We start from the raw sequence: 15,088 nt of genomic DNA, 5'->3' as shown, positions 1-15,088 counted from the left end.
GCGTTGCTTACGGTCCGCCTCTCGACCTTAATATAACCAAAATTAACCATAGCGGGAGTTGCCGTCGAACTCGTTCCCAACCCCCTTCAACCCTTTTACTTTTTCTTCTTTTCCCCTTTTTATCTTCTAACTGGCGTACTCGTTTCTCGCCGTCTTGCGCCGCGGAATTGAAGCGGCGCGCCGCTTCAAACGGATTCCACGATATTATTTTTAGAAATTACGTTTGTTCGAGCCAGGAAAGTACCGTGCTAAAGATTTTGCCATTCCACCGAGAGTAGGGAAAAATCCAGGGTAGAAAAATTTGTAAAAATCATGAAAAACGTTTGATATACTCGGAATATTCTCGCCTTTCTTTTTCCCCAACGAAGGGGGGAAAAGGGGATCAGAAAATCTTTGCACCGGGAATATTGTCAAAAAACATTAAGAAGATTAATTTGATCCTCTCGAGAAATAGCGATTTTCTTGGTAAACGAGGGATCGGAAGCTACTCGTAGACAAATTTTCGCATGGAAAAATTTGTAAAATCCATCGAAAGATTCGCTGTACCCACTCGAGAAATACTCTGGCTGTATAACGAAAGAGGATTCCAGGCAGCCGAGCATCGGTTTACCGTCCTTTCAAATGTTCACTTTTTTTCCTTCGAACGTTTGCTTACTGGCTCGAACATTTTTCTAAAATGGAAAAACGCATGATTTTCGAGTAGCCGTATATGTACGTATATAACTAAGGGGTTGCGTTACGCAGGACGAGCGATCAGAAAATCGGACAGTGAGCATGGTGGAATTCGAACCTGGAGTGGAGGACCATGGGAAATCGATCACCTGCAGGGCTGAAAATCCGAACGTGACGGGACTATTTGTTGAGAGGTCCTGGAAAATCGACGTCGTCTGTAAGTATGGAATTAGTATACGATAGCTTATCGACGTTCGTTTCGTTAAATTTCCCTTTCAATTTTCACGTTTTTGCGGCGAAATTCTTCGTTATTCGAACCGCTAACGAACACTGGTCATTTATAACGTTAATACTATTGATTCGGTTACGTAATCGGCCATACAAAAGCCTCGATAGAAACGTTAAAAGATAAAAGTAGCGAAACGCTGACGAATCGGAAGATGGAAGAACGAATTAGCGAAAAAAAGGAAAATTCTTTGGTAGCATCTTTTCTTTTACGAGCTGCCCGTTGCTATACACCGCGTATACGTATACATATACAATATATAGATATATTTTGTTCGTTTTACGATCAACCAGAGTACCGAACGGTTCCGCGAAGATACGCAGCGATCGGTCTCGTTGAATTTCGGCTGTAATTCGCCCGAAATCCGACGGAGGCTGTTTTATCGTAGCTGTAAAAGGAAAAAAAAGAAAAGAGGATAGATGTATGCAGGATGAAGGAGATAAGGACAGAGACGAAAAGAACGTAAGCGGAGTAGAGAAGAGTGTGCGGAACGTAAAAGGACTCGTAAATCGGCCGATTTCACGATATCCGCCACCACGAAAGACGAGTCGAAGGGACACGCAGACCTTCCACCGATACTTTAGTCTTTTATGATGTTCGCGCGAGGCATATGCATAGATTAAAGGCCGTCGACTGAACGAGGAACATGTTCCGGGCGTCGAAATCATCGAATATGCATTTACGTACGCTCGTAAAAGATCGTGGCGAGGAAGAAATCGGGACCTCGCTTCGTTTCCACTGGCTGGAATAACGCCAGAATATGTCGGATCGTCTTTGTATTCTTAATATCGACTTTCTAACGAACGGGCGAACGTGGCCGCGCGAACAATTTCCTCGAGCAGGAATCGCGACGATTTACGCGGTCATAAGGAAGAGGTTGAAGCAATCTGTTTCCTGATCGCCACCGAGTAAATATATTTCGCTACTCGATTAACGACTACCCTAACATCGGCAATTTTATCGACAGACTTTTGGCTCTCGTTAAAACTTGCTTTATTTCGTCCAGCCCTCGTGTATCTTCGTAAAGGTATTAAGAAGAAGCTGGTACGGTATGGTATGGGAAATGACGTCACGTCGCGTATCCAATTACGTTGACCGTTGCACGGTATCACTGGAATTACACGGTTGCCCTCGGTCCGACATGTCTGCCCCGGCTTTTTCGAGTCGTGTACGAGCTCTCGATTCGCGAGAAACGAGGAAGAAAATGAAACCGGCAGAGGTCGAGGGAGGAATTTATTGCGATCCTCGAGCAAAGGATCTTGTCGGTTCGCGAAGAGCAGCGGAAAAATAAGGGACAAGGAAACAACGATGCAACAAAGGGTCGAGGGTTAAAAAGCGACGGGTAGTCGGAAATGGCGGAGGGAAAGGACGCGATCAAGCTAATTAATACAATCTCGAAAGAACGGTGTACACCGTGGACAAGGAGCATGGGGGAAAAAGAAGAGCCAGTGGAAACGGAGGGAATTTATCGTGGTGCGCGATAAAATTCTGCGAGAACGCTGGAAGAATAAACTCCTCCTCCGGGCTAGAAAAGAGACCAACAGGGCGGGAGCGGTATGATTAAACTAATGAAGACGGTAAATGAAAGAGATATAAGCAGCGCGAGAAAATACCGGAATTCCTGAGGGGTGTGGCAAAAAGAATCGCGTGGCGCGACGTATCTCCTTTGAAAATAAACCGAGTCCATTGTCCTTTCCTATAAGGGTTCGATCTTATTTAGAAACGCCACTACGTGTTTTTATAGTACATTCTAGTACAGCGACTATGCCATGGACGCGTAAATCGTAGAGCGGATAGGTTGCCACGTGCTGGGGGCGAGCGCGCCTTAAGCCTCGAGGTATCAAGTTGATGAAATTCTACGAGGGTGGAGCCTACCGTCGCGATAAAACGTATCAAAGCCCTTCATCTTATTCCCTCTCTCTAGGAGAGAAAAAAAAGAAGTAAAAGGCTATTCTGCCATCCATTATCGGCTTCGAGTCGTTCGCCTATTATTAACAGCTTCATCGGTTGCTTTAATAACGCGTCCTACAGCTAAATGTAGCGCTGCCGTTCAATTAACGGAAAGATAAATGATTACAGATCCGCCGATCGTGTCGTTGAACCTCGGATCGACCTTGAGTCCGGAAGACATCAAGGAAGGCGACGACGTCTACTTCGAGTGTCACATTAGAGCCAATCCACCTTGGTCCAAGTTGACGTGGATACACGACGTACGTATATGCATGTGGAATTCCAGGATTACGCGCGCTAGTCCTAGTCGCGAATTACGATTCTCGCGAATTACTGTCCAGAAAATAAGTGCAGATTTTCCCCGAAAATTTCCGAGGAAAAAGTTACGAGAGCGTAGTCGCAACGTTTCGGATAATTTACGCGACGACATCCGCGAGAGTAAGAAGACTCCGTTCTTATCCGCTTCGTTTCGTCTCGCCACCCGCCGCGCTTGTGCACTGGCTCGTATATCGAGCACTAGGTAAAACTTTAAATCCTTTATTTGCATAATATATGAGATCGTTCGGCAGACTCGATCTCGTGGAGCGCCGTTAGAACGCGAACACTTAAAACCGTGCGCCATGAAACGCGTTACGTTGGAAGCCGATCATCTCGCGGATTTACGTTGAGCAACGATAAAAGACTTTGCACACCACTCATTCATTCTCCCTTTCCTTTCCTTTTTCCCGTCGTTATACGCGGAATTACGTTCGTTAGGATGAACGGAAAGTTTTTACATTTTTCCTCGTTAAGAGTCGGTACATTAATTTCGCCGGGAACGAGTCCAATAACTGAATTTCCATTATTTCTCATTGCTTCGTTTTCTCGCTGGTTTCTCGACAATTTCTCCGACAAGAACCGAACCTGCTATTTGTAATCGGCGTACATCGATGGCTCGGAGATCCGTTGTCGTACATTTGCATTCGAAATTTATACACTCTGCACGAATTCGATTCGAAGCACCCCTATCCATAAACAATTTATACCGTTGCGCGACCATTTTAATATCTTAATATCTGGTCGGTGTATACATAGCTACAATACACGCGTACGTAGTACAATGTATAGCGTTTCGACCGCTTTGCTTCCGTTCGCGTTCGTCTTGATTTTTTTTCTTCGCGTTTAAAGGTCGGACGATCTTTTCCGCGGATACGTGTCGTAGTTCACGAACGATACCGGGACGAAGAGGTGGGCTAATGGCGAGACGGTAGCAGCTGCTACAACGTAAGAGATTTCCGTCGAAATTGCATCTTAAAAATATGAACCGACTTCGTTTCTCGAGAACAGTCGTAACCTTGGCTTTCCTCTCGTGTCTCGCTTTAGAGATTGTCCCCTCTACCTATCTCTGCCATTTTCTCCGCAAATTCTGTCTACTCGACGTAGATCTTTCGCCATACATCTTTTCGATTCGCTGCGTCACTCGTGTTAATATTTTAGCCCGGAAATTATGAAATTGACAGGGTGACGGAAATAGGTCGGTGTGGCTTCATTCGGAGTAATTTAAAACTCTATTTAATAATAGTTATATGATCTCGTAATATCCGATGATACTCGTGACGCGGTCCAGAACACATGGAATACACTTCCTCGTTCCCGACAGGAATTCACGACTGAATTTTATTATCGTATCCGATCGTGACGCGTAAAATTGGACGCTGTCAGATTTCGATCGATGCTTTACGCGAAATAGTAACTTTCAGGGAAAGAAGCTTACAGCTCGGATTAAAATAAACCGTTTATAAAAGAGTGAACGACGTCGGGCGTCGACGGACAGACACGCGCGCTCGCGAAACATCGAATCAAACGAAAACCGTCGACCTACGTCTCTAGGAGGTTAGCAGAGGTTACAACATCCAGAATCTCGGCTTCGATTCCCAGCGGAGCGCCTTCAGTTTCTATTTTTCACGGATTCCGATGTTCCTTCTAAAAGCTACCGTTATCGATTCGAAGATCGATCACCGTATCGCATCGACGGAACGACCTCCCTGAAGAAATAAACGCTGATGGCACATTCGCGATAATAATATTACCCGATAAGGTGACCGTACAATAATAGAATAATTAACTGTCGGTAGCTAGCGATATTAATACAAGTACAGAGCGCAAAACTCCATGTACCGAGTAGTATAAAATGAAATATCGCCGACAACGGTGAAACAATACCGATAATAATGATAATAAAAGAGAGTCGTAAATCTCCGTGAACGAAGGGACATCTCTTCTCGGCCGATTAGAACGGGTTTGCCTAGGAATTACGGGAAGCCCATCGGCACGTTCTATCTGCCAATCAATCCCAAGGTACCAATCGGGCCGGGATTCCTTCTCGAACTGTCGGTCTTAAAAAAACGCTTCGAGCCATTGCCAGAAGCAGTAACCTCTTGAATGGCGATCGTAAAAACGAAGAAAGACTAGCAGCGAAAGGAAGAAAAGATAGAAACGGGACGTAGCGCAGAGTGGAATATGGGTCGAAGGCAAAAGAGGGTTCTACGGAGTAGAATCGAAGGAAAAGGCAGAAAGTAGGTAAAGCATAAGAGAGAGATAGAGGTCTATAATGGGGTAGAGTGATTAGGCTGGGCTGTACCATTCACGAGGACAATAGAGAAAGAGGTTCTGCAGCTACGCGAACAAGTATCGACGAACCAATCGGCTCTACAGGGAAGAGACGTTGAAACATTTTCCTGCCTCTTCATCTTTCTTCGCAAAGTGGATTGACCGGTTACCGGAAGAACCCTATTAACACTCTTCCCCGATCGCTCTTTTCGCGCGTATCCTTTCATTTTTATCCGGACGTTATGTCCTTTAACGCGTCGAGTAATCTCGTCGATGGCGAGATCGATACGGACTCTTTCCCCAAAAAGGGCCGAATTAAAAAACGGCGATGGCGCACGGACGCTCGGAGCAGATTCCAGCGGTGACAACCCGGTCCCGAGATCGAATTTTCCAGAAGACTGCGAGTCCGACCGAAGTAATACAACGACGTTTCTCGTGGAATCTTTAAATTCCAACGAGGGTTTGCCCGGCATTATTTGATTTCCAAATCGACGTTATTGCTTCTGTGTACCGATCAGAGGCGGGGCAACAACGGGGTAATAGGGTTTCTCGCAATGAATCGGTCGAGTGCATTTCCTTCTCGCGCGAGATTCGATACCGACAACACCCGACGCTCGTACTCGACGGCCCGTACATCGATCAATTTCACCCGGCGTCGCGAGTTACCGTGCCGGAATTCCGCTTAAAGTCGCCGCCCCGTAACGCTCCGTAACGCTCCGTAATGCGTTCGCGCGACGAGCCAGAAGAACGTTTCGCTTTCGTTCGATCACGATCACCGGACTTTTTCTCCTACGCGAACGAAACGTTGCTAAATGTTCTTTCCGCGCTCGTTTTCCTCCTCCTTCTTCTTCCTTGTAATCTCGCTTACCGTTCGGAACTTCCTTAAAGAAGACGGATACGCTCGCAAAATAGTCTCGTCGGAGTCTTAGAAGGATTCCGATCTGTTCGTTAGACCTTCAGCCGACTTGGTTTTTTATTCCCGAACTTCTTCGACGATCGAACGCTAATTACCGTTGTCGTCTCGAACTCTCGAAATCTGACTACCTTCGATAACTTGAAACTACCAGAGTCACGGCTGATCCTGTCCCGTAACGGGAAGGTTAAAACGTTCCGACGGATAACGATATCCGAAGGTTGACAAGGGTGTACAGCGTAGGGAGTAAAAGTTGTCGGTTCGGTTCGAAACAGGCAAGAGTAAGTGCACGATTTTATAGAACGCGGGTCTAGCCGCGGAAAGAGGAAGTTGGAACGAAGCCCAAAAGCCTGCCGCTTCATTTTCAGAATATTCGGAATCCGGAATAAGGCTGGAATTACTCGTAGCACGTGGTACGTAGACCCGTAGCGGTACAATAGACCACGGTATTGTCTCGCGACGCGCCGTTACATAAAGTAGGTGTTAACCGTCCTTTCGTACAGGTTCTCTCGATATTCTGTTCACGCAGCCCTCTAACGGTAGCTAAAGGTATCGTCGTCCTTCTTCGAACTATCGTGCGTCTTACGACGTCCCGTCTTGCGAACGTATACTTCGAGAAAGCTACTTAGGCGACCAAGTGTTTGCCCTGGGCAACCTCGAATTGCTCGAACTTACTTCGGTTGACGCCGACGCACCATTCGTCACGGTTTTTCCAAGAGATCCGGAATCCTTTATGTTCCGCATTGTTTCCTTGGGCGTTAAGCTCGTCTTCCCTTGGTCGAACGAACGAGGATGTTATCGACGACACCAGATTACGAGTTGAATTCCTCTCGCCGAGCTGAATCGTCGACAACAAAACCTCGGAATATCGTGCTCGTTCAATCTCGTCGATCCGCTTCACTTCTATCCGAAAGATTCATCGAATTTCTTTTCGCGTTTCGATCCAAGAAAGATTCTCGTCGGCCTGGGATGCCGTCAGCTCGAACGGCCGCGACTCTCCGTCGAGAATTCGACTCGTTCGCTGCAAGCTTCTCCTTCGTCTTCTTCCTTCCCTTCGTCTTTCTTCTCGCTGGATGCCAGAAAAGCGAGGAAAAAAGGGGTGAAGTGGCTAAAGGAAGAGAGGCGGACGTTCATTCCGGTCAGACGGTGCACTGATTCCTTGAAAAATTGCCAACAATTCGTGGTCTTCGTGGTGCTTCTTTACATCCTTCCTTTCTTCCTTCCTTCCTTCCTTCCTCGATTCTTCTCCGAACGAGGGAACGAGTTACAAAATCATTTCATCTCGGCTCGTTCGTCGCGTCGGTCATGAGCTGTTTACCAGTGTCTTCTCGTTACGAATCATTCTTCAGCGATATCGTTCTTTTTCCTCGACGCGTCTATTTATCCTTGTCCAGGATTATATCGAACGGACGAACGAAAATCCTCTCTTTCGGCTCTCGAACGAATGACCATTGTGATCTTGTTAGCGAGGATTGTTATCTCCTGTCGGATACTAGTGTACCGGAATTTCGCGTTCTTATCGCGCTTCATTCCTTTTAAGAATGTACATATTCGTTTTGGAAATTCGATTATTGTCGAAAGTAGAATTCGTTACATGTCACGTTTAACTTGATCAACGAAAAACCTAGACTATTCTTTGACTAACAGAAAAAGAAGCGGAGAAAAGAATGGAGAAAAGCTAAGGAAAACCCTAACCTGTATATTACGTCGCGTCAAGAAGACGACCCGAACACGCGGGACATAATTTGTATTTAATCGAATCAACATTTCAATTTCCTTTATTTAACTTGATATTTATCTTTGTATCGGAAAAACGATTAGTTAGCTCTGACTGAGCCGAGTGTGGAACAAATGATAGGTTATAGACTTACATAGGTTATATACTTTGTACTCCGGTATACGTATTTGAAACTATAGTGTTCACTAATTGTAAGTGGCGACTACTATAACGCTCGAATAATCTCCTTGCCCTCGTCTCTTTTTCTCGGGTTTTATCGCGGCAGAATGGATCGTCTTGTCGCCGATAAAACCGTGTCTTTATAGCTAGAAAAAATATTTGAATTCGCAGCATTCGACGCTACACGGTATCGAAGTTTAACCGGGTTGGAAATGTGATAAACCTTTCTGCATCTGATTTTTACAAGGTCATTCGCGATAATACGTTGCCTGTCGTTAGACGCGCCCGTCCTTACGATACTATTTATTTTCCCCGAAAAGAAAGAAGTTTCGGTAAGAAAAATTGTTCCGTCTTACCCTTAACTCGAACAGCTTCCAACCTGAAGATTTGTGAGCGAGGATTTCGTGACTCATTATATAAGACGCGGTATTGTCGTAACGTTCAGCCAGAAAAATTGTATTTTTTTTCTCTTCTTTTTCGCCAACGAACGGTCGAACCGTTATTTCTTCTCTTTCATTTTACAACGATCCATCACCGGCAACGAAGATCGCGTGCAATCAGCCCGCTTGGTCTTCATTAACTCGAAAGTTGCTCGGTATGCATGCTAATTTTCTTGCCTTCCCTCGCTTCGTTTGTATCCGCAGCTTTCTCCGTTCTTAAATTTTCAACCGTTCGCAGCGATATTTTCGTCGTGTACTAACGCGCGCTACGGCATATCCTCGAGGATCGGCGCATACCGGAGATTAGAGATTTCTATTTCCATGGTGTACGTCGTGTTTTTTCTTCGCGGAAACTTTTACGCCGCGCGAGAAAAGAATCACTGATCGAGTTAGCTCGTCGATGCAATTAGAGTCGTCGATGGACTAAAGAAGCCGGAGGTGTCTCGCCGCGTGTCCGCACACCTCGCCAATGGATTTAACTAGGAAGTTGCTTGTTTCCAGTTTACCCGATGAAAGCTGATTAGCCGAACGAAAATGCTTCGCGTAGCTGATCCGGCACGATCAAAGGAGCTGGTTCTCGTTTTCCCTGAAACCGTGCGAAGAAAATCGAATTAATAACGGAGAACCAGTCTTGCCAGGCGATCCTTAAGGTGTTCTAATTAACGCTCTCGTTTACGATCTCATTATGCATGCTGTCTCGTCGAGCCAGCCGCGTTACGCTCGCGCTCGATGCGACGTCAAACGAATTTTAATTGTCGCTCGTTCAATGTACCTCGCGTGCAAAGTTGTCGGTCGACCGAATCAGATGTGTGTTTACGATTGTTCGAAATCATTGACGCGTGCCTATTTTGCTCGTGCCAGTTTCCCGATTCGTGCTCGTACCTTAGAAACGCATTCGTTCGTTGTACCTCGCGATTCGAGCAACACGTATCTCTATCGTCGCGTCACCTTACTCTTTCATTCTATCCGACGAAATTTTACGGCCGATTATTCGGACACCGGCCGAATCGACGCTCGCTTATCGATGCTTCGCTCTTGCTCGCGATGTTTCGAACAGTCTGGAAAGCTAACGATCTCTCGCAACGCTCGAGTAAAGCAAGTAGCCTGAAATTTAACGAGCCTTCCCGGCTAAGTAAGTCTAACTAAACCCCGTAGCCTTGCAGGACCTAAGCTAACCGGGTCGAAGTTTTTCCCGACACCGAAACAGGAACATTATCGAGATACGCGTTGATCGAATTAACGTGTCTCGAATATCGAATCGATAGAATTCGAGTTACGAACATTCGACCATAATGAAACTGAACAGTTCTCGATAAGAATTGGAAGAAAAACTACTCGACACCGTTGTTCGATTACCGAAGAGTATTATTCTTCCATCGCATCGAGTCGATGGCTAAAGCGATCAAAGACGCGGTCTACAATTATAATCTTGTATTCGAAGAAAAAACAGGAAAGCAAGAAAACGGGCAAGTTTCGGTCTGTTCTATCTTCTTCGAGATTCAAATGACCTCGTTTCTAATCGATTTCGAATTATCTTCCGACCGAATCCGGATAAGAAGGAAGACGCGGCGGAGAATCTGTGGATGTAATGGAGGAGGCGATCAAGTAGAGAGAGACGACGCTTCCGTTTTTAGTTAGAAAACGGAGAAACCAACTGACGAAAGAACTACATATGTAGTCGCAAGATCTTCGACCGGACACTCTGTCTCGACTTTATCTACTTGTTGGCTGACTCTGACCCCTTTCGCTTCTTCTACTGGCTGCGTCGTTCGCGAATCGACTGCCGCTCGCGATTAATCGAAAAACAATTGGACGGAGCGCTTAAGATATTTCTTTACTTATTCCTTCTTCCTGGCCTACTTCCGACAAAATCAACTCATCGAGAATAAAATATAATACGTTCCTAACGACCCTGTATACACGTGTACAGTGTCCCGAAATTTCTTTCCTTTCTAAATAAAGAGAAACACTGATTCGAACTGTCCCGAACGAGGAGACAAAAAGGCACTTTCTGTCAGATAACGGGTGACCTTTTGCCACGGACGAATACTACCATGGTACTCTTTATTACCTTAGATCCTTTGTGTTCTCTTTCGCGGAGATTGACGAGCGACATGGAAAGGTCAAAAGAGCAGACTGCGACGGCTTATCAGCTACGGTTCTAGCTAAGAATCATACGATCCTGCACACTTGGTTGTTTAATCAGACCGGATGAAAAGAAACGCTAGTTCTGTTATCTTTTGTACCATTCTTCCTCTTTTGTTCCCGTTAACGAGCAGACAAAACGAATGCGTTTGATTCAAGAATTTCCAACCTCGTCGGGAAAATTAACATGACAACGACGAACAGCGAAGAAAAAAACCGACGTATTCCTTCTGTTTGTTAAAAAAAGAAGGAAAGGGAGAAAAGGGAAAGAGACACAGAGGTGGTAACCCTGTCTTGGATGTGTCTCGCCAAGGTATGCCGTCCTTTTCAAACTGGCCGACGCTGCTGTTACCTTTAATTAGGCCACCTCGAAACAGACGTTCGTTACATCTTTCGCGTTATGTCGTTCGTTGTTTCGTTCTTGTTGACGCGGTAAACGCAGCGTATCTTTATTCTCGTTGCAACCTTCTGAAATTGTCTTTCTTCGTCCAGCCAACCGCTGACCGATTTTAATTCGACGAGAAGAATTATGCAGCCACGAAACGATTCGATAATCTTATAATTTATCGTATTTAACGCTTTGATCGTCCAACTTGAATTTATCGAAATATTTCGAATCGCGGGTTATTTTATATTTAACGAACCGGTTCGTTAAAGCGCTATTCCGATGGATGAAAATTATCTCGCGATCGTGCAAATAAAATTGTACAATGGTTCGCGCGTCAACCGTATCTGGATGACCTGGCAGGTGTTAATATTCGACGCTAACGTATTCTTTAATAAGAGAATTATTCGAAACCGCGGTGCATCAAGCTCGCGATGAATTAATATTAAAATAATGATTCGCGCGACTAACGAAAGATACGAACTGTCGCTTCATAACATCGGTTGACTTAACTTAACGATCGAAATCTTTGCTTTCAGAACCAAATATTGGCGCACAACACGTCCGCCAGGATAATCTGGTCGAACCAGAGCCTGGTGCTTCAAAGCGTGACGAGGAGTAGCGCCGGCAAGTACGTGTGCGCCGCGACGAACGACCTCAACGAAACGAGAAGCGAACCCCTCCATTTTCGCGTCAAGTGTAAGTATTTGCAAGAAATATCAAATTATTTATTAGCAAAACCTGCCGTTTCTAAACGCGACATTTCCGTCTATCCAAAGCTTCCCTTAGTTAACCGGATTCCTCTTATTTGCCGAAATTTCTTAGGTTCTATGTCAGACTCGCCCAAAGCCCTGTTCACGGAACTGTGGACGCAACGGTTTTCATACTCGAGGACGTTGGGATTCTGGGACTCTGAGCTCTCGGATTTCTGCGATTTTTCAACCTTCGGAGTTTGAATCTCGCCTTAATCTCTGTCCAGTCTTTGACAGACTTCTCTCGTTAAGTTCTCGTTAAACTCGCCTCGGGTCAGACGAATTTACGCCGAACCCGCTACGATGAAAATTCTTCACACGACGGACAATCAGTTTTTCTCTTTCTCTTTATGCACAAGTTCGTAACGACTGTATCAAGAATCTCTCGTTCGAACCTGAATATTTCAGGTGCATTTAAGTTCTGGCTACATTTTTTATATCCAATTCCTGGCTTACGCCGAGGCAAACGAACGACTATTCTCTGCGGTCCCGAGAATCATGAGATTTGCTCCGTATCTCGAGACCGGTATACAAATTGAATATCCTGGATTTAAAAGGAAAAATAATACAATGCACACGGAAGATTCATTTTTTCTTTTCTTGTTTTTCAGAGATATTCGAGGACGGCTCACGTTCGAACAGCGACATTTCGAGAGTCGATACATTTCTTCTTTTTGTCTTTTAATCCACGGTTCGAGTTAGCGTTTTGTCGAATCTACGTATCGAACTTGGAAAAATGATTAATTAGAGAAGACAAAAACTTGTCGACGTATATTTCTGGAGAAGAAACGAGAGAGAAAACAGACTCTGCAAAGAAAGAAACTCGGATCCTACTAGGACGCGAAGTAGACAGAAAAGTACCGATAAGAAATATATTTACCGTTTCGATGCACGAAACGCCATTTACTCGGTACTTTTACCCACTTAACCCGTAATTCGTGCGCGAAGGTTAGCGCGAAATCGTATATACGAACGCTTCCGACGTCGAATATGGATAGGTCGCGAAAACAAGGCTAAAACGCGATTCTCGGTTATTTCAGTCCGTTCGCGGGTCTCGTAAAGGTCGAAGAAACGAATGGAGAGATAAGCAGCAATATCTCGTCGGAGCTTGTCGAATCGAACGTCAACCATGTTGGATTTAGTTTCCCGGTTATTACATCGTCGCCCGGCTTCTGGGAATGACATTCGCTTTAGGCTATTCACGTTCACCCCGAAACGAGCTTTCCCGCTCTCTACTACGGACTCTGCTCCCTGCTCCATTCTTTGCATCTACGCGGTGTTTCGAAAAGACTCTACGCCGCGAACATACTTTTCGGCCATACGTCGAACAACTAGCTCTGCCTTTCGATAGAATAACGATTGAATTTCGCGCGAGACGCTTTAGCTCGACGTGTCGCGCATCGTAGCCGATATAATTCTGCTCGTTAATTTTGAATTATTTTTGAATTAAGGTGACTGTCGGCAAAACGTTTACGTCGCCGCGCGTTAATTACCGCAAACAATGGCTTTTCCTAAACTCGTTCAACTTCTGGCCGTTCAATCGCTCCTCGCATTTCCTCTGCTCTCAACGGCACATTACGTTTTAACGAAACCTTTTTACTCGAACCGAGAGACGGACAGAGAGAGAGAGAGTTTTCGTTCGTTTAAACTTTCTTTTATTATTCGTTTCGATTCGATCCTCGAAATTGGACAACGAACTCTATGTTATCTTTCCAAAGTCGTTTTTATTATCTCGATTAATCGCCAGTTAATAAGAAAAATAAAACTCGTTTATCTTGGAGACGAGTGGGAATCTAAAGATCGGTATCGTGCGGTGTCCGAGGACCGTCAACAAATTATTCTCCAAGATTGGCCGAACTCTTAAACGAGCTTACTTCCCCGAAACGGGAAAAAGCAAGAATCCTTTGCTTTCAAGGCACGATCCTGTCTCTCCGTGTTCAAAGCTTGTTCTTTAACCGTTCCATTCCCGTGGATCTTATTCTTCTTCGTAGCGCTACCTCTCTTTTTCAATTTCGACGCCGTTCTTCCGGAACTCGGCCACTTTCTAAACAATTAAACGCATAAAACGTAGCAACGAGAAGCGCGTTTAACCGAGAAACTATCCTCGGAGGATCGAACGAAACGTCGAACCACGAAGCGGAATCGCGAGTTTCAATACCGATCGTTGTTTCTGATGGTATTATTCCGATTTCGCAGTCGCTCCGGTGTGCAAGGAAGATCGAATCATAGTCGTCGGCGCGTCCAGGGGCGAGTCGTTGGACATCGTTTGCAAAGTGGAGGCCGATCCACCGGCTCACAATTTCCGATGGAAGTTCAACAACAGCGGGGAGACGTTGGAAGTAGCACCGGGCAGATTCTCTATGGAGAAGTCGAGCGGTGTTAGTGTGCTGCGATACACGCCAACCACCGAGCTGGATTACGGCACTCTGTCGTGCTGGGCGGACAATTTCGTCGGTACACAGGCGAGACCGTGTCTCTTCCAGCTGGTAGCCGCCGGTGAGTATTTACCGGATCTCGGTAAACGTTACACCGACCCGACCCGACCCGACTCGACCCGACCCTACCCTACCATCTGCGCTCGACCTCTCTCCGCTGCGTCTCCTCTGCACCCCCGCGAGTGGTCAGGAAATCGAGTTAAAATCCTTTCTGCGAGCTCCGTTTGCGCTTCCTAGCCCTAAACCTAAATCATCACCGTAACTGTCCCGACTCGTACCGTCCCGTTCCATCCCGTGCAAATAACGCATACTTTTTCACCCGCTCCTCGCTGGAATCTTTGATTTTTGGATAACGTCTTGTCCTTCCGTTCTCGACCATAGGATTCCGTTTCGATCCAAAAGTTTCTTTCGACCGGATCGAAAGAAGTTTGCCTTCCAGAAACAAAACCGGAAGAGCATTCGATCATCGAGCTCCACTCGAGTGTCTCCCAGAGTTCTATCGCGCTAATTTGAGCACGGTTGTCGCGTTCCGCGAGAACCGAATGAATTTTCTATCGGTATCGGAACGTAATCGTATCGTACCGTAAGCCCTATAATATGCACAAAGGACGTTTGTACTTACTT

General features: G+C 45.6%; 1 protein-coding gene across 1 annotated transcript in view; it reads left to right on the top strand.

The window, feature by feature from the left end:
- Positions 1–15,088, top strand: part of LOC100881476 (kin of IRRE-like protein 1) — a 239,048-nt gene that overhangs the window by 207,348 nt on the left and 16,612 nt on the right. Inside the window, exons 8-11 of the mRNA XM_076536363.1 lie at positions 745–889; positions 3,038–3,168; positions 11,817–11,976; positions 14,226–14,525. Of these exons, the coding sequence (XP_076392478.1) occupies positions 745–889; positions 3,038–3,168; positions 11,817–11,976; positions 14,226–14,525 (736 nt within the window). The remainder of the gene's footprint in view (positions 1–744; positions 890–3,037; positions 3,169–11,816; positions 11,977–14,225; positions 14,526–15,088) is intronic.

This window comes from Megachile rotundata, chromosome 10, assembly GCF_050947335.1.
Source record: "Megachile rotundata isolate GNS110a chromosome 10, iyMegRotu1, whole genome shotgun sequence".
In the NCBI taxonomy this organism is placed as follows: domain Eukaryota; kingdom Metazoa; phylum Arthropoda; class Insecta; order Hymenoptera; family Megachilidae; genus Megachile; species Megachile rotundata.
Note: the sequence above shows the minus strand (reverse complement) of the source record. Positions and strands in the feature narration are given on the sequence as shown.